Genomic DNA, 20,018 nt, shown 5'->3' on the forward strand with positions numbered 1-20,018 from the left:
GGTCATCAGCCCCAGAGGCAGAAACACAATCCACTTCCAGGGTGGCAGTGATTTCTACACCCTGCAGTTAAACACTACAGATCTGTGAGCAAGGATGAATTCATCATGTGACCTGAACAATCCAGTTTATACAGCTTCAATGTGTGACCCAATAATATTCATTTAGGGATATCTCAGCTCTTTTTAGTTGGTTATGTTTAATCTCTGACCTTTGACTTTTGACCTACCTTTTTTCTTCCTCCAGGTCAAATCAATTGTGGTCAGCAGCACTATTCAGTTCCCTCAGCTGACCTGTAAAGTATTGTAATAAATTAATACATGTAACAAAAATTGCAAAATGCATGAAATTTACATTTACTTACAATAACAATTACATGTACATGTATGTACATGTATTTTGGACAACAACGTTATGTGATTATGTCCATTGTTCAAGCAATGCAAACATAGCATCAGAAGACCTATCTCACCTGGAGTGGCCCAGCTGATGGAGACAGCTCTCTTCTTCAGGTCAGCTGTCTTTTTGGCAGACTGAAGCAGTCTGGTTTTCAGATCTGGTTTTTGTGTAATAACCACCTGTAAAGGAAGTGAAATATTTCAATAAATACAGTGGTACTATCTAACCTATTTAACATCTCTTTGAATTTCCTCCTTTCTTTTTCACCTGTTTAGCAATAGCTGAGAACTTGAAGACATGCTGCGTCTCATCAAACATGCTGGCACACTGGTTCACATTGACGATCATGTTGACACGACCTTGTCCACAGAAGAAATTCTGAAATAAGCGGGTCAGTTTGCTATCTCGGAAGGGGATTATCTTTGGATGATCCCTACAAAAAAGTCACAAATCATCTATATAAATACTGTACAGTAGACATACTTTTTTCCAGGGGGTTGAAATTCTGCGGAATTTCAATTTCTGTTTAATCTGCGGAAAGAAAATTACGCAGATTTTCTAGATTGTCACTATATGCCATACATTTACATGTATATTAAGTACGGTTGAACAAATTTCCGTGGAAAATTTGTGACCGCATACATAGCGTAAATAAATACCACACGGAAAAAAGTACTTCCACCAGTCAATGGCATCATGGAAACAAGTTATTTTTTAAATAATTTGTTTCAGTTATTAAATGTCAACATTTTGGGTTATCTTCCCCTGATTATGCTTTTCTTCAGTAACTTATTCCTGTTCTTGATACTTTACTACTCATTATTGTAAACCTACTGGCATCTGAAAGGACTTAGTCATGCTGTGCTTGGGTTATTAAGTACTGGTAGATGGTTCCTGACAGTAAATGTAATCTATCTTTAACATTTAACACACTGAAATCCAACAAATTATAACTTATTTCAATTATTTCATCCTTAACCCACTTCACTTTAAAACTCTTGCAAAAAATCTACAGCCTTGCACAAAAAATGTAAGACATAGAGATTGTACAGTAATATCCAAAGATTATAGGAAAATTATCTCAATGCTGGCAAAATTGGTTAAGATGTGTAATTGACCTCTGAAAAGTTAATGAAATGGAATTATTTTTCCTTGAAAACTATCATGTTATTTTCTTAATATCATCATATCTGCTCAGAAGATATTAAGATTGTTGAGTCTATTAAAAGAAGTACATACATGTACATCTACAATTTTCTTAGCCTTAAATCATCTTAAATCAGCAGCAAACTCAAAATATTAATGTTTTTTGCAAAACTAATAGGTGTTCTTTTTAAGCATTAACTCAGATGAGTTACTTTTTTGTTTAGTAATTAATAGATGAAGTAACATAAACAAGTTATTTTAGAAAATAACTTGATTTCATCATGCCCCTGACTGTCTACAGTATATTTGCAATAAAATACAACATTCTCACTGTGCACTAGGCATTGATACTCTTTCAATATGTACAGCAACTCTCCAGTTTCACTTACTTGTGGCTCTGATTGTATCTGAGCATTTCAATGCAGCGCCCCAGGGTCATTAGAGATGTGTTGATGTTTCCCGCCTCCTTCAGTCGGTCTCCTACACTCTGTGTTTTGGCTGATCTCTCTGAGCCCGCCAAATCACATAGACTTAGCCTAAATAGAAAAGAAAATCTTACACTATTTCAGGTATATACTATTCCCATAAAGTGATAGTGTTATAAAACATGCCAATCATTAAAATGTCCTTCAGCAATAACTTACATGCTGACTCTGGCCATCCTTGGATTAGCCTTGTCCACCACTCGAATTATCTTGATGTTAAATATACAGTGACTGTAAAAAACACAAAAGTATAATTTATTTTTATTAAAACTTTTCGCATACATGTAAAAAATGTGTCCATTTAAGGTATTTTTTTAAAATTGTTTAACTGTTGCAAGTTCTTTTTAGTACAAGAGCTGTTTGTAAAACACTTATGCCCCCCTCCCCCCAAATTGGAATTTTTCCAAGTCCAAGGGGCAAAACTCTGTCAAAAATGGCACGATTGAACCCAAAACAGAATTTGACATAGATATTCATGTGATAAATCTGTATACTAAATTTCATCTCAGCATGTGCAACGGTTGTGAAGAAAATGAACGGAAACTGCAAATAATTGGAATTTTTCTAAGTCCAAGGGGCATATCTCTGTCAAAAATGGTGCAATCATACCTAAAACAGACTAGATATTAATGTGATATATCTGTATACAAAATTTCATTTCAGTATGTGCAACAGTTGCAAAGAAAATGAACGGAAACTGCAAATAATTGAAATTTTTCTAAGTCTAAGGGGCATAACTCTGTGAAAAATGGTGCGATTGTACCCAAAACAGAACTTGACCTAGATATTCATGTGATATATCTGTATACTAAATTTCATCTCAATATGTGCAACAGTCGTGAAGAAAATGAACGGAAACTGCAAATAATTGGAATTTTTCTTAGTCCAAGGGGCATATCTCTGTCAAAAATGGTGCAATCATACCTAAAACAGAACTTGAGCTAGATATTCATGTGATATATCTGTATACTAAATTTCATCTAAGAATGTGCAACGGTTGTAAAGAAAATGAACGGAAACTGCAAATAATTGGAATTTTTCTAAGTCCAAGGGGCATAACTCTGTCAAAAATGGCGCAATCGTACCCAAAACAGAACTTGACCTAGATATTCATGTGATATATAGAGAATATTACATACTAAAATCCGTATCATATGTCATATCAGCCCGAGTGGCCCCATATCAGCCTGAGGGCCGGAGGCCCGAGGGCTGATATGGGGGTCAAGGTCTGATGTGACATATGATATGGATTTTAGTATGTAGTATTCTATTTATCATATATTTAAAACACTTAATATGCAAGTTCACATATGGTCATTGATGAATATTTCGTGCTTGTTTGTGACATTTCTCTTTAAAATCTAATAAAGCCTATTTTAGGTAACTGAAAAAAAATAAGACCATAAATGTCATTAAATAGGGCTGTCACAGTTCCAAAATTTTTCGGGTCGGTTCTGATTTTTTTTGGTTCGGTTTCGGGTATTTCGGTTCGGGTAGTTAATGGAATAAAAGCTCATGATTTGTATTATTTTCAACAACAAAAAGAATATTTTCATATAATCTTCGAAATAGCAACATTTTAACTAGTTTAAAGTAGCTTCCTGACTAGACAACAATTGTACCATATTATTTAGATCACCTTATAATGGCAATGTATTAACAAATCTCTCGTTTTTGACGCCATTTTTATAGTAAAACATACACTACTGTACAAATCGGCCATCCTTCCGGATTAGCCGTACCCGAACCGAATGAATTGTTCCGCGGTTCCGGGTCATTTCGGGTACCCGTGACAGCCCTATCATTAAAGAAAGATTTATTATGAATATTAGAATAAAATCAAGTAAATTGACTTTTAAATGTTATACAAATGTTACTTCCGGTTTGATATGGATTTTCGGCCCGCCATCCGATACGTGATATGGAACTGGTCCGTGATATGGGGTATTGTGACGTCATCCATATCACACCGTGCAGAATCGGTGTATTTATTACTAAGTACATGTATATGATAAATCTGTATACCAAATTTCATTTCAGTATGTGCAACGGTTGTGAAGAAAATGAACGGAAACTAAGTGGACTGACAGACCGACCGACAGACAGCAGCAAAGCAATATGCCCTCCCTTCTTCGAAGGGGGGGGGGGGGGGGGGGCATAAAAATCAAAGATAGGCTTAAGGTACATATACTGATTGTTTCTTCATATTTTCACAAAGAACTTTCAAAAAAATGTCTGTTGACGTACTAACCTTCTGGAAGACTGGTGATTCAGTTTTGTACAAGCAGTCTGTAGATTCCTCTTACCAATGGTTAACAGTTTGTATGCTTCATCCGCATTATTTACACATATCTCCTTTAAACCTAAAATAAAGCAAGACAACATACAGTATATTCAATTAAAAAACAATCATAGAAACAATTGGACAATACAATTCCTTTTCTTAAAACTAAGTTTTCCTCTTTTGTTCAAAGAAAGAAAGGTAATAATTTGCGAGTTTATTTTTTTCCATTGTAATTTTCACCCATGAAAGAAACATTCGCTTCAACATGGTTTCAGTCTTTCTCTCTTTAGTTAGTGTTTATATCTGCCATTTTTAAATGAGTGAGCATTTGCCATTTGATGATCAAGTTGAAAATTACAAAGGTTTTAAAAGATGGGTAGATGGCTGTTTATTTTTGAAAAGCTTTCATTTTAAAAATTGCAAGTTGTCTTTTGAACTTGTGAGTTCATTTTTTCAGTACTCGCAATTATTTGCAAGTTATGATATTATGGAGCTTCTACCTCTGACTACACACAACAAAAAAAGCCATAAGTTACATATACTTTCAGATTGATATATTTTTTTTACCTTTGATATAAGGACTCCCATTTCTGTCGTCACTCAGTCGAAGCACTGGTCTCCTGGCGTTTTTCTTCTTGGAGATTGGCACAAGTAGATCAAAGATCTGTTCATTGTAGATCTCTGCGAAGCTGACCCAAATAGAGAACAGGATCTGACCCTGGTCATCGACCGTCACCCTTGTCTCCTCACGGACTCGGCTCTCAATGGCTAACAAGGCCTCAGAGGGGTCAAGGGACTCTTAAACATAGGTAATCAGAGATTACAGAGCTCACCTCAACGAATGTTGTCTTTAAATAAGGCAAAGTCACACAATTAACCAACAAAAAATGTACATTCCAAAAATGAAAATATCTAAGCAATTTTGATCTGATACTTTGAAGTAGACCAACATAAAAAATTTAAAGTAGTTCTTCATGAAAATGTAATTCAGCATCTAAAGCAAATTTGAGTTTTCATCTCTTGATGCAACATTTGTGCAAGTTTGGTTTATACAATGTTATAAAAGCCTTAAAGTTTTTTGGTAATAGACCTGCAACCATAACTTTAACCTGGTCTATTATCTGAAAAATATATATGTCGAATTCAGCATCCGAAGCAAGTCCATTAGTGTGCATCCTAAGATGTATCGTCCATGCAAGTTTGCACATTATAAGGCTCATAGTTAATTGGAAATGAAACATACATCAAAAACTAACATTTTCACTCATCCACAAAATGTAGGTCAGATTCAGCATCCGAAGCAAGCCTGGTAGTATGCATCCTAAGATGTATCATCCATGCAAGATTGGTCATTAAAGAACTCATAGTTACTTGGAAATGAAACCTGCACCAAAAACTTTTACTTGTTCACTCAACCGGAAAATGTAGGTCAGATTCAGCATCCGAAGCCCGGTAGTGTGCATCCTTAGATTTATCATCCATGCAAGTTTGGTCAACATAGGGCTTAAAGTTACTTGCAAATGAAACCTGCTCCAAACACTTTAACCTGTTCACTCAACTGGAAAATGTAGGTCAGATTCAGCATCCGAAGCAAGCCCGGTAGTATCCATCCTTAGATGTATCATCCATGCAAGTTTGGTCAACATAGGGCTTATAGTTACTTGGAAATGAAACCTGCACCAAAAACTTTAACCTGTTCACTCAACCGGAAAATGTAGGTCAGATTCAGCATCCGAAGCAAGCCTGGTAGTATCCAGCCTTAGATGTATCATCCATGCAAGTTTGGTCAACATAGGACTTACAGATACTTGGAAATGAAACCTGCACCAAAAACTTTAACCTGTTCACTCAACCGGAAAATGTAGGTCAGATTCAGCATGCGAAGCAAGCCTGGTTGTATCCATCCTTAGATGTATCATCCATGCAAGTTTGGTCAACATAGGACTTACAGATACTTGGAAATGAAACCTGCACCAAAAAACTTTAACCTGTTCACTCAACCGGAAAAAGTAGGTCAGATTCAGCATCCGAAGCAAGCCCGGTAGTATGCATCCTTAGATGTATCATCCATGCAAGTTTGGTTAACATAGGGCTTATAGCTACTTGGAAATGAAACCTACACCAAAAACTGCACCAAAAATGTTAACCTGCTCCAAAAACATTAACCTGGTCATTCCTTTGCTAAAATTGCAGCATCTGAAACTTTGACTGGTACAATGAAACACACTAGAACCATCTTCCATGCATGTCTAATCAATATAGGACATAGAAGTACTTAAAAAGAAAACTGCTCCAAAAAACTTAACCTTAACCCGGGACGCCGACGCCGAGGGTATTACATAAGCTCCCCCAACTTCGTTGAGGTGAGCTAAAAAGGGAGAATTAATATAATTAAACATTTAATGCTTCTCTACATACAATTCTTCACATATTTCTATATTTAACTTCCTAAGAGGTTATATTATGGCACTAAGGCAGTCATGCATTATCAAATTAGAAAAATTCAGCACTTTACACACTCTTATGCCAATTATTAGATATAAAGATGGTCGAATTCATTGTTTGAAGCAACTAGAGTATTTACCTTTGTTTGGCAGGAAGGAGACATTAGAACTCTCTGAGCATGTAGTGGTGTTGGTTAGCTGTGAGGCATCTGATGCATCGTCACCAAGTAAACTCATTACATCCGGATCCTAAAGAAGAAATTCAACAAACTTATATTGTGAGAAGTCTTACAAAGTCATGCATGCAAAAAAACTTCATAGATATAAAGAGCATTGAAATACTTGAAATCATTGTCTTTTCTTATCAAAAGCAGTGACAATTAGACATGTGTTACCTCGTCATTACTCAGTTTGAGGGTTTTTTCTTTATTTCGCCTCTCCTCCTCAGCCTCTTCCTTGGTTAGCTTTACCACATCCATAAACATTTTAGGCTTCAGGATGTACCCAGAGAGATGTTTGTTATTGATGCTGTTAAACAACACATCCAAAGCCCTAGGTAGAATGCCAGCATCCCGAGGCTCGCCTGCAGATCAACACAATACCACAAATATATTTTAGAATTTTACATCCTATCCACAATATTACATACCTATTTTGCAACAAAGCAGTTTTTTTTAACCTATTTTATCAAATTTTAACTTTTAGTGTCAAATTTTTTCTTTGATTTTGTATACCTTGAATGGTATAGGTCTTTCCAGAGCTTGTGACTCCATAAGAAAACACTAAACAGTTCTGTCCATCAATGAAGTTTTTCACTATTCCTAGCATAGTGCCATTGAAGAACTCCTTTTGTGTTGTTTCCTGGCCATATATTTTGGAGAAGGTGTACTTGTTGGTTGTCTTCTGAAGTCCATACACACAGTTCTTGTAAGAGTGTGATGACTTGGGAGCATGTGTGAGCACATTGTGTTCTCCCTCTATTTCTAGACAATCCTAAGAAAAATGATAAGCACGTCAATAAATATTTTTTTCTAAAAATGATGGCCTCATTAACGTTAGATTAAGAAGTATTTTGTAATATAAATTTTTAAGATAACATTTCATCTCATTTAGATTCACAAAATCTCTTTGAGTTACTTGATATTCATTTTTTCTGTCCAGAATTGTTTGAATTTCAAATTAATCATTGAAAGTAAATTTATTCTACACATCTTATGAGCCTTACAGACTTAATGGTTTATATGATTACATAAAAAAATGTAACTTTATGGGAATATACAGTATATTATTTTTAAATAGGAAATCTCAAAATCATTTATTAGATTTGTGATCATCTAACCATAAATTATTACACTGTGATACATCTTATTTTTCAAAAATTCAATTTAACAATGTAAATTTTCTTACCTGATTCTCTTTTTGTTCCTCTTCGGCATCTGTAAATGGTCTTATCCTGAGGTAAACTTGCATATGTTCATCTTGAGTTGGTTTATCAAACTCAGCACAGAGATTTTTCCTTATTTTGAATGGGATTTCTTCTCCATCATTGTCATTCCCTACATCTTCAGAGAGTCTTTTAGACATGTTTGTGGACTAGTGATATTTTTTTCCCTGAAAATATCAGAATTGTACGTAAAAATGTATTCCATTTTTTCGAGTACTTACATAAAAGGGAAAACTTGGGGGGTAGGGTGCATAAATCATAAACAAAATGCTTCTCTTTTAGATGATTACAAAAACATACTTTAAGAGAACAATTACCATACAGTTTTAGACAGTGATCTTTACCAAATCGATGTGTTCTGTTTGATAAAATGTCAACATTCATTGCATTGACGTATCTTCACTGTAAAATGGGCATCTCTCTAAGGAATTCACATGATGTTTAACATTAATTGCTCTGTTATATCTAGTAGCTTTCTGGCTAGATAAATCATCAAAATTAAAGATAAACATACCAAATGACGATCTAACTTGCTGTTCCTGTCGCCATGTTTATTTCTTTACTCGAATAATCGCGCTTATTCAAATCCAGCCAATCAGCGACAAGAATAGGTTCTTACTTTAGATAACTCGTACAATGTAGTTTTCGCCTCCTCAATAGGGACCTAAAACGGTAAAAAATATTTTCCCAGGATCGATTCAGCAACATTTATCATAGTTAACATCCTAGTAAAGTTTGCAGAACTTTTTTTTATACTTCAAGAATTTATAATTTAAGTAATTTTTTATTCAATCAAAAATATTAATCAATCCATGCATAAAGATTTGTTTGCGCTATGTGTATCCATATCAGAATATGGAGATCTCCCTTTCATTTTTAGGGTGTGACAGTGGAAAGAAAAAAAAACTTTTCTACATTTCATTCAAAGGGATCATAGCAGGACTAATTTTTGGAATATTTAGGAAACTCGGGTTTATAATACTTCATCAATGCAGGCCATCTTTGCAAAAATAAATAGATTGATAAATTAACAATTTTAAACACAAATTTAAAAAGGAAAAAAAATGATAAATTTGGTCGCATTTGAGATAGGCAAGTTTTAAAAAGTTAAACATATTTTCGTCCTAAATAAAACACTGACAAATTTATGAATTAGTGGTTATCTAGTATGATAGCAGTCAATAAACTTAATAAATAAAGTCAATTAATAAATACAAAGAATATGAATATAGGGAAAATGAGTAAATTATTGAATAAACAGGCACATGCATGGTACAGTGGAAGTTTTCATTTAGAAGCTGCTTGCTCCCCAACATCCCCCACCCCCACCCACCCACTTTTGTTGCTGTGCGGTCGAATAATAACACATTTTCAGCATTTTTAGGGACTGAGAAGGAAAAGATCCGTTTCTATAAAACCACCGAAATACACTTTATGAGTTTGGGCAGTATAGTACCCCCCCCCTCCCCTCCACACACACAGTTTTAAAAAAAAGGTTGCTACGGGCCAAACGATGTAAAAAGAAGGAAGTTATATCAAAATACATGTAATTTAAAAAAACAAAAGTAAAGATGTGGAGGGTGTAGCCTAACTTAATTTTTCTTTATTTTAAAAATCTTTTTTGCTTTTAACAAAGCATGGGGAGTTGAGACTGATACTCCCCTTCCAGCACACACACCAAAATCATTATTGTGTGAAGTTGGTTGGGCTGTCATGTTGTATACAAGGTAAAGATAGGATTAATATTATAATATTATAATTCTGTTGCGGTCATCACACTCTTCTATCCAAAAATAAGGTTGATTCACGCACATCGACTTGAGTTCATCCCCCTTAGGAATAATTAATTTTATTTTAATTTTAGAGAATCGAAATGCGTGTACTATATTGAAAACAAGACCGAACAGAAAAAAAGACAAATGAATCTGTTGAAAACTTAAAAAAGCTATTTTTCTAAAGAAATTTTCAATACGCGCTTTTCAATAATCAGTTTAATCCCGTCAAATGCGTGTATGAATGTTTCAATTGCTAAGTTAGGCGCAATTATATGTAGTCCTCTTCGATTTGTTTAATGTGATATTTAATAAAAAGAAACTACATTATTACAGCTATTGCTGAGTCCATCCGTATAAAAAAATGGTTTCGGCCGGGAGACACGTTAAATTGATTTCATAGATCTGAAATCTTTATCTCACACTGGAAAATGTGCATGGTTTTCTTAGGCGAATACACCCCCTTAAAAATATTATGTATGGAAAAGGAATCCTTACATTATAATGCATTTAAATTCATGTATTTAATATCTTTTTAAGAAATTCATTTGTTTGACAATCGTGTAATTTTTGTGGAAACGGCTTCGAAAATTACGGTCATGACTTGGTTCCCTGGTTCATCAATCAAATCTAAAATCTGACCATTATTCGATATAGCATCATTAGAAGAAAGAGAAATATGGAAATATCAAAGCTTTTGGTATCCATATCGCCAAAAAAAAAACGATAAAACAAACTTTGAAAAAGTCTCGAATTATCGGTGAGAGTGCTACAGAAAATTCTGTACGTACTCGTTGTTAATTTGAATTTCAAAACCAACCCAAATTCATTTTAGAAATCATGATTTCATCCCAAAGCATGGTTTTACAATCGTATTATTTTTGTTGTTTATTTGTTGAAATCAAGGCAATACAGAGAATGAAAGATATGGAGATAACGAACAGTATTCAATATCAGAGTCCATAAAATAGTACAAAATAAGAGCAGAGCAAACACGGACCTCTAAAACATCAGAGGTGGAATCAGGTGCCATGGAGGAGTGAGCATCTCCTGTTGGCCGGTCACACCCGCCGCGTGCTCCTTGTCATGATCGGGAAATAACGGAAAAATCCGTCGTCAATTCAGTGTATTTATAAATAATGGAATAACAATTAGTATGAAAAACGTCAGTCAGCATTTGACTCAATGATAAATTGTATTTACTGACAAGGTCATTGTATCGACCAAAAAACTTACGACGAAATGATGACTTTAAACAACACTGCTGATATTCTTGTTTCATCAACTTGTTTGTCAATAATTTACCTCGTTTTAGAAACTGTTCATACGTACAGCATGCTCTTGCGTATCAAATCAACTGAGATATATAAACACCGTATGCATTATGCAGGAGATGAAGGTATATTGCTGCATATTATTAAGTAAGGGAAGTTGACGATAGAAAAGTTTAAGTCATCACGTTTATCATAGAGCTTGGTTGTTAGATTACAATTAACGTCTTTTTCAAGTAAAATATCCAAGTATGAAACAGATGTGTCAGGTATCTTTTACCTCAAGCTCACCAGGATATATCGTATCGACATATGAATGGAAATTACCATTGTTAATTGACAATACATCGTTGATGTATCTATAAATGTGGCGCGCCAAGCAAAAACCTCCCTTATCTCTATTATGACGTAACGTCAAAAGACGCGTCTAAAGTCAACAAGGTAAAAGCGACGTAAAAACGCCCCATCGAGAAAAACTCTCCCCAGCAGAACAATGGTATCTTGTTTAATTTATATGCGAAGGAAGATTCTTAGGTATGGTTTGATGTAGTGTATTCTTTAAGAAGTTTATCTCCGTCAAGCGTGTGTGTGAGCTATGTTTTTCACAATTATTAAGTGTGTTTTAATGATGTCCAGTTGTGGCTGAAAAATTTCCGTAAGGCCGTTTTTAAAATCAATTCTGTTTGCCCTATCTCTATTCAGTTTCAAAAAAAATTCGTCGGAAGCTACATGTAGATCAAAATTTTTTTGTCGGAAATTTTTAATGTTGAATAAGATTGAAGGCATTTTCTGAAATTAAAAAAAAAAAAGCTCTCAATTGGATGAGAAAATTCCGGAATTACGCAATAATTTGGAGGTTTTGAAAAGATTTTAGTCGGTTCTCTTCATAGGTCAAACAAATGTGTTTAAAAATTGTTTTTTTTTTTAATTTAGGCTACTAATTTCCAGCTTTTTCATCCTGATGCACATGCAAGAATAATTAAGCAGGAGCATTAAATTACTGTCTAGGAAAGGTTTTTTTTTTAAATAGCAATGCAGTAAAAATTGACCTGAATTACCTGTCTTACATGTAGCTATCAAATTTATAAGTACGTTATAAATTGAGTTAGGCAGTTAACGCTGCTGTTTATTTAAAGACGTACAACACACTGGGGGAGATAACTCTTGCGATTTCAATTGAACGTTTGACGTGACGTCAAATTTAACGTAAAAAATAAAGCGTCAAAACGACGAGTAAAACGATCCCGATGTATATCAATCATGAAAGAAAATTGGGATATGGGGCTTGGCTGTGATTGACTTTGTGCGTACCACACTCAATCAATAAGTATTTTTTTAATTAACCCGATTAAACTCCGTAAAAAGCAAGACATAAAATACCATCCCTTAATGTTTATTTCATTTCATTTCATATACAATAAATTGTATTTTTATCAAAGCGCAGAATTTTCTTTTATTCTGAAAATTTTATTTTACATTGCCAAAATTCTCATTATGTACAATTGGCTATATAACATTCCGATTAATGACCTTCATTACAATTTGTGCATACACGATATAAATACATGTATTGTTTTTCTTCTTTAATCAAATAAAACAACAATAAATAAACAAAAAAACTTTTTACAATGTAAAATCGATGTTGTTCTCAGACCCTTACTGATCAAAGAGGAACAACTCTGAAAATGTAGGAGATGTTTATTTTCCTCCCTTTATTCACGGTTTTCCACAGAATCAGATACATTTACAGCAAGACCTGATAAATCCGAGAATTGAATACTATAGACCTCACATACACAATGTAAGTATAGAATTGAAAAGAATTGTTCACTTGTACTGAAATCATCTGCATTTATGAATATCCTATTGCAGCAAATCGTAACTTTGACTTTCTGTCAACAATATCGGTTCGCATTTCCTCGAATCAAAACAAAACGTAGCCTATAAGATTTTAAAAAATATCAATGTGCGATTTGATATAAATTGAAATAGATGAAGAGTTTAATGTTTGATATTTTGGAGTTAATGTGGACGAATACGGAATTTTCATTTTAATTTTAGAAGCGACGACATTGAAAGAAATGCGTACAATATCATGAGGGGTGTATGTACATCTAATGCAAATGTCGATGTATCCCCACGGCCACATACTGTCTCGTTTGAAAATAATGACATGAAAGAAACTACAATTATTCCATTTATATCACAGGAAAGTTGAACAAACACCATTTTTTAATGAATAAAATTAAAGAAATAAAATTAAAAATCAACATATTCAAGTTCAACAAAACTTGAATTCGTATCCAGGTTTCATGTGATATGGAATGCATAACGCATATGTATATGGACTAAACACTAAAATCTTTCAGTAATTTTTTCCTGATACATATAAAAAGAGTAGTCAATATTTATTCTGCATTCATGAATTTCAAAACTAATGCATACCTCCGGGATTCTTGACGAAATACCAGTATATTTGCACTGTAAACGACGTTTCGTCAAACGCTAATGGTCTGCGACGCAAAATAGGAAGGGGTGGGGGTGATAGGGGTATTCAATCAAAGTACTGAAAGTACTGAAAGCCGGGCTTAAGAACAGCACACAGGTGAAAAGAACAGGTTTCAGTTAAAGTATGAATGATATAAGGAATTATTAGATGCAGCGAATGAAAAAGCATCGTTAAATTTTATATAAGAACAATAGGTTTAACTTTGATGAAGTATAAGGGTGATTTTATCTTTTTATTTTTGAGCTTTACATACTTGTTCTTTATTGTTATTGAGCATTTTTTTTCTTGCCTTATGCCATGGCGTCAGGCACTACTAAGGATCAATATTTCCTACGTCTGAAGCTAAGAGGTCACAGTTAGCCAGCAAAATTTTGTGCATGCTGATTATCATCGAATTTTGTTACCTGCGTTTCAACAACAGTTAGCAGAAAAATGATCATATTACTGATAGACTGATGATGTATTTAAACATATACAATCGCAATATGTCGTCCCCAACTTCGTTCTAGACTAGAAAGTCTGCTATTGCAAGCAATAGCGTATGTTTCCCGAACTGGAGAATTTTCATTTTGTCATCAGTAATACTATGCCCATTAGCTAAGCTTGGACAACCATCAACTCGTATCAGTCCTTTCGGTACTTTGATTTTAAAATCGGAGCTAAGCGCATGTGCATGCATATGCAAGTTATAAATCCCATCCTGTTTGGTTCAAAACTAGAGTAGTTATAGCCATTTAAAGTTTTAGCCAATCAGATTGCAGTGCACATGCATGCACATGTTTTCATAATTATTGTTATATATCATATTGTAGTAATGCATCACTTGTCGTAATGCATGACTTATTTAAAATTTCAATGTATTTCATCAAAAAAGAAAGAGATATTAAAATTTTTGTTTCAGCCAATCAGAGCAAAGTGCACGTGCATGCACATCATTTCGTGCTAATCTGACAATGTCGTATTATCTACACTATTAATATATCCTTATATAATATCCTTATGAAATGAGCATTTCATCAAAAAAGTGTAAAAGTTAAAGCAATATTCAGTATACAAGTCATTTAATGTTGCACGCATCCGCACGTAAATGCGTATGCACACAAAATGACCTTTGTTCCATACATCTACACAACATGCCTATTAGCCTTAAAAAGGTTTTAGCTCAATTGGATGGACATTTTTCTAGAACTCAAACTTGGACAACCATCAAACCTATCTGTACTTTCAGTACTTTGATTTAAAAATCGAAGTTCAAGAATTTTGACTTTTCCCCCCTTTCCATGGAAACTAATAAAAGCTTCGAATTTTTAAATCCAATGAGCACAATTAAAGAACCTAATCATTACATCCACAAAATTTCATGACGAATGTGCAAGGGTCTATGCCTACAAGTTTTGGGGATTTTAGTTCATGTAGATAGTACTTGATGCAACAGAAATCACCCAGGATGTTCCAGGGAATGATATGAGATTGCAGGCCAGCACATACAGCGGATACAAAAATTCTCACACTGTTAAAAGTGTTACAGGTGTTGCACCTAATGGTGCTTTGGTATTTATTACTAAATTGCACCCTGGCAGCACATCTGATGTTGCAATTGTAGAACATTGTAAAGTCTTAGAACAGTTATCTCCAGGTGATATGATCTTAGCAGACAAAGGGTTCACTATTCACAAGTTGTTGCCCCCAAGGAGTACATCTAAATATTCCTCCCTTTCCAGTGAGGTCCAACTATGTCGAAGAATTGCTAAGTCACGCATACATGTTGAAAGAGCAAATGAGCGTATTAAGAATTATGAAATTTCAAGGCATGTTCCGCAGCAATTTAGATATATTTCTACAAAAGTCTTTCAATTATGCTGTGTTTTAGTCAATTTTCAGGATCCCCTTATGCAGGAAATTGCTCAGAATTTTGCAAGTGTAGATAACTAAGATATTAAAATTAAAATTTTTTCACCATGTTTAATGTTATATCTTATAGCTGTTGTAAATACGGGAGAAATTTACAGAAATAAAAGTCTGTCAAAACAGATATGTTGATCTCCCAATTGATGTCTTTGTTAATTCTCACAATCGCACAGTCTTTTGGTGTCCAGACCATAAAATCACACAAGGATTTCCCAATTATATGAAGCTGTCCTTGCACTTGATCATAGTATTGGTGGTTCTCTCATAGCTTGAAGGACTTGACTCCATTAAAATCCTGAACCTCTATATGAAAAAAATATATATGTTGAAGATTTTTAAAGAAAAAGAATTTTCATTGGTGCCTCAATCATTAATATAAGACAAAACTATTTAACTAATAAATATTTACATGTATAAGTATTTTGTTCCTTACTGTACAATAAAGTGAGAAGGCAAATCATCTGCCTTGAGGACTAACATTACAACAGAAGGAAAAAACTTTTTTAACAATTGCTAAATTGTACTTAAATTTATCCAAACTAATATATTGGAATTATTTAAAGTAATATCTCAGTACATGAAACGTATTCAAACAAATACATACACACTATTATTACCTAGGCAGAAATCGTGTACTTTTTCAATAGCTTCTGGAATTGTCATATTCTTTGCTGAAAAGGGGCATTTCACCTCCAGTATTTCTGGCTTAACGTTTGACATCTCTAATATGTCAGCGAGTCCTGGATTCTGATAGCTGAATCCGAATGCAGCAGGACGACGAATGAGTCCATCGGGGCTTGACCCAAGAACCCCATTACAGTGTAGCCAGATACCTAATATGAACAGTATTATAAAGTTTCAAAATAGCATTAATATGCAACACTCTGATTTTCTTATGCATTGATGACTTGTTATAAATAGAATATACAAACAGTATATTTATATTCATTATCTTCAAAGTTTAATAACTGAATTTTAAATAAATTAGCTCAAGAAAAATTTTTATTTATCATCAATTTTTATTTGCTTTAAAGAAATTGAAATTTTGCTTAGGAAAGAAATGTACCAACCTGTTGGCTCTACAACTGCATCCCCAAAAGTTCTATACTTTTCAATTGCGACTTTTTCATTGCACGTCCCCCAAATAATGGCATCCTTCTTTGACAGATCATAAGCTGAGCATAATCTTTTGTATAAGGAGACAGGATATCTGTTATATAAGGAGCAAACTTTCAATATTTTTGATTTTATAATTAACTGCTTTTACAAGTATCATTTATAATTACATATACATATAAAGGCATGTAAACTACCAGTATACCTATTTCTCTTGATCGCTGCCAAAACACAACCAAAGTTTGAAGCTGTTGATCTATTCTTCCTAACAGATGACCACATGCAATTTTCCTTTTGACCAGTGGTAAGACAGGCAATCTAAAACATGACGAAAATCATAAAACTTAAACAACATTCATAATGAAACAGAATACATTCTATTCATTATGCAACTCATTTGTCTTTACCTGTTGGATTTCTTGCTCATTTATCATTAATTTTTGCTTCATCCAAGCGATTGGATTCTCTGCAGAAATAAATTCCTGGCTAGAGATGAGGTCTTCAACTAGAGGCACTGCAAGTGTGGGCACAGGCGGCTCGGAGGATAGTATCCAATGCATTGCTGTTGATTTAATTAAACAAAAAATTAAACCCTCAGTGAAAAAGACAACAAATACTCAATAAACCTGTATTGCAGTTAAATCACCAATTCTTAATACTGGTATATATGTTAAATATTTTTTCAAACTTATTTTATTTACTACTTCAAATAAATTTTGGATTTCAATATGTATACATGTGAAAAGAATGTACAAATAACTTCCTTTAAGTATGTATGAGAAATAGGGTGAATAATATTTAAACATTTTACTAAAGGTTGCAGGTGAGTTGAAGTTTTATGTTACGTCACGATCTTCTAGTTTGACAGATGCGTTCAAGGTAAATAGTATACGCCTCCTAACCGCAAGCTTTACGACTGGAACTTTCTTCTAATCCCTGATTGTTTGCTTGTACAACAAACTATTTCTGTGTCAAGGTTGATAATATGAGTTTATCAATCACATGAATTGTTTACGCTGAATGCATCTGTCAAAAAAGATTGTGACTTGATGCAAAACTTCACACTGAATTGAAATTGATAGTATAAATGTATAATTAAAAGTTTAAAACAAAGTCAACACAAAAACAAAAGAGACAAGAACAAAACTAAACATGTAAAAGACAAAAAAAGCAAAAAGAATGGAAAGACTGCACATCTTGTCAGAATTTCAGTCCAATGTCAAATAAGCCATTAAATATCTGAAGTCCAAAGTCCGGGTGTAATGAGTTAGTTAGGTGTTTTGTGAATTTATATATATATATATATACATGTGTGTATATGCATTCTATCCTATCACAGTATAAATTTTCAAAAAAGTAACAATAGAATTAACTGGTAAACAATGTGACACTAAAATAAAACACCAGATATATTAACCTGAAAATCTCCCTACAGTTGTCAATTTCTGATATAGGAACTCCTGTCCCTATCATTGACTGGCCTATTTGTTGCCCTAGTAATTTTTGACAAAAATTGAAAAATCGAGCATAATACAACACTGAATGGTTTTACATATACCATGCTAGCTGCAGATCTGTAGCTTGCTGGTCTGAAAAAATTAGGATGGACAACCAGAGAGATACAGTTCCATCCATTGAAAAAAGTGTATATTGCCCATAAAAAATATGCTATTTCTCTATTTTTTATATTTTCACTTTTGGGGTACTGTCATTTTTTAATATTTTGCACCATTCATGAAACAGTCATAATAAATGCATACCTGTAATTTATAAACCTGTCAGGTGCAGGAAAAAGTTCTTCCATCGTCTTAGTTTGACGAGGTGGCGCACTCTGGATGCTTAATCCAACTCTGGCGTACATCAGTTTTGCTGACATTTTTGTACCTGTATCAACATGTTCCATAAATTTACAAAGTTATAAGATTTAGTCTTGGGGCCTAAAGTTAGATTTTATTTGGAAACATGCAGGGGCTGGAGTCTAAATTCATACTTTATAATTGAACAAAATAGACAAAAGTTACTTCCATTTACAGTTACAACATTTCTTTACATACTCCTATATATTTTTAATTCTTCACATAAAACTGTAAAGCTTTGATTTAGCAGCCATAGGCAGAGGTCTGTATGACATTCATTCAACTCCTTAAAATTTCTTCAGATACTGTAGTCAACCATTTATTTGGTCATTGGCAAGGCAAAGACTTAAAAAAAAAACTTTTCTTTCTTCCAAAAATCTCAAAGAAATGGGATGAACTTACAGTAACCTGTAGCTCCGGTCTCGCATGGAGGCTTGCACAATTCCCCTTATTAACTGCGCATCTTTGTCATACACAATCTTTGAAACGTGGTCAGATTGTACGGCAGTCTCCGATTTCCGCATAAGTTTCGTTGTACCAGCTGTATAATTTGACCATGGAGAACGCCATACCGCAATCGCGTATACCTAATACCTTGTGTAATATGGCGTCTTCTTTGTTTATCTCCAGAAACGAAATCTGGCGATGTCTAGGGTGGGCACTGTGTAGGCCTAACACCTGCATCATTAGGGACTCCTCGGCTGATTAGGTTTGCCGAATGAGTGGAAAATTTAGCCTGGTACCCTGTCTCACCATTGCCGAGGCAGTGACGCAGAGTAAACGAAGCAAAACAGGGACAGGGAACCAGGCTATGCGTAGGAATTTGTTAAAAGTTCTCTACTAAGAACAAATGTATTTTTGATAACTGCACAATAATAATTACAGTACAGTTTATATTCACATTTAATTAATCAGATTATGAGTATAAATTGTTTCAACAGCGATTACAAGTAGATACACTATATTTCAGAACGTCAGTTTAATTTGGCGACTATTGGGTCAACATCCTGCCTTGAACAGGAAGTTGAACAGGATCCCATAAGCCGGCAATTGCTCTTTGAGCAATAAGCCCGGCTAAAAATTGCCTAAAAATCTACATTTAAATACGCTTTACATATGAGAACTTTTAAATTTGTAAGTTAATATATTTTTCAAGCAAAAACAATATTCCAATTTAATTTTTTTAATGTGTATTTGTAGATTCATATAACAAAGTGATCGACCCCCGTCTGAAAGACGCGCGGGAACGTGATTTATTGAGAAAGGGGGAGGGGGTAATTTTCCGCTATTAAATCAAAACTGGTCGTACAAAAATTATACAAAAAATTATGAAGATTATTTTTACTACCAGCTACCTAAAGAAACGTTTTTACCAAAATTAAACGA

General features: G+C 34.0%; 3 protein-coding genes across 4 annotated transcripts in view; 1 reads left to right on the top strand and 2 right to left on the bottom strand.

Moving 5' to 3' along the window:
* Positions 1–20,018, top strand: part of LOC134268771 (uncharacterized) — a 209,676-nt gene that overhangs the window by 52,456 nt on the left and 137,202 nt on the right. The window lies entirely within an intron of this gene.
* Positions 251–8,360, bottom strand: LOC134268775 (kinesin-like protein KIF20A). The gene is made up of 11 exons (XM_062751021.1): positions 8,164–8,360; positions 7,491–7,749; positions 7,152–7,339; positions 6,897–7,005; positions 4,880–5,110; positions 4,280–4,391; positions 2,188–2,259; positions 1,933–2,079; positions 665–830; positions 471–576; positions 251–291 (listed from the first exon to the last, which is right to left on the bottom strand). Exons 1-11 carry the CDS (start codon positions 8,338–8,340, stop codon positions 251–253), a joined length of 1,608 nt encoding a protein of 535 aa, XP_062607005.1. The 5' UTR covers positions 8,341–8,360.
* Positions 14,568–19,679, bottom strand: LOC134268763 (uncharacterized). 2 transcript variants are annotated; one of them, XM_062751002.1, is made up of 7 exons: positions 19,035–19,679; positions 18,537–18,660; positions 17,184–17,338; positions 16,982–17,094; positions 16,731–16,870; positions 16,265–16,493; positions 14,568–15,963 (listed from the first exon to the last, which is right to left on the bottom strand). In XM_062751002.1, exons 3-7 carry the CDS (start codon positions 17,334–17,336, stop codon positions 15,948–15,950), a joined length of 651 nt encoding a protein of 216 aa, XP_062606986.1. In that variant the 5' UTR covers positions 17,337–17,338; positions 18,537–18,660; positions 19,035–19,679; the 3' UTR covers positions 14,568–15,947. The 2 variants fall into 2 exon arrangements, with proteins under 2 accessions (XP_062606986.1, XP_062606985.1); XM_062751001.1 differs by having other exon boundaries at positions 14,572–15,963; positions 16,278–16,493; positions 19,035–19,676.

The sequence above is a fragment of the Saccostrea cucullata genome, unplaced genomic scaffold, assembly GCF_032062105.1.
Source record: "Saccostrea cucullata isolate Sc308-1 unplaced genomic scaffold, CSIRO_AGI_Scuc_v1 ctg772, whole genome shotgun sequence".
Taxonomy (NCBI): Eukaryota; Metazoa; Mollusca; class Bivalvia; order Ostreida; family Ostreidae; genus Saccostrea; species Saccostrea cuccullata.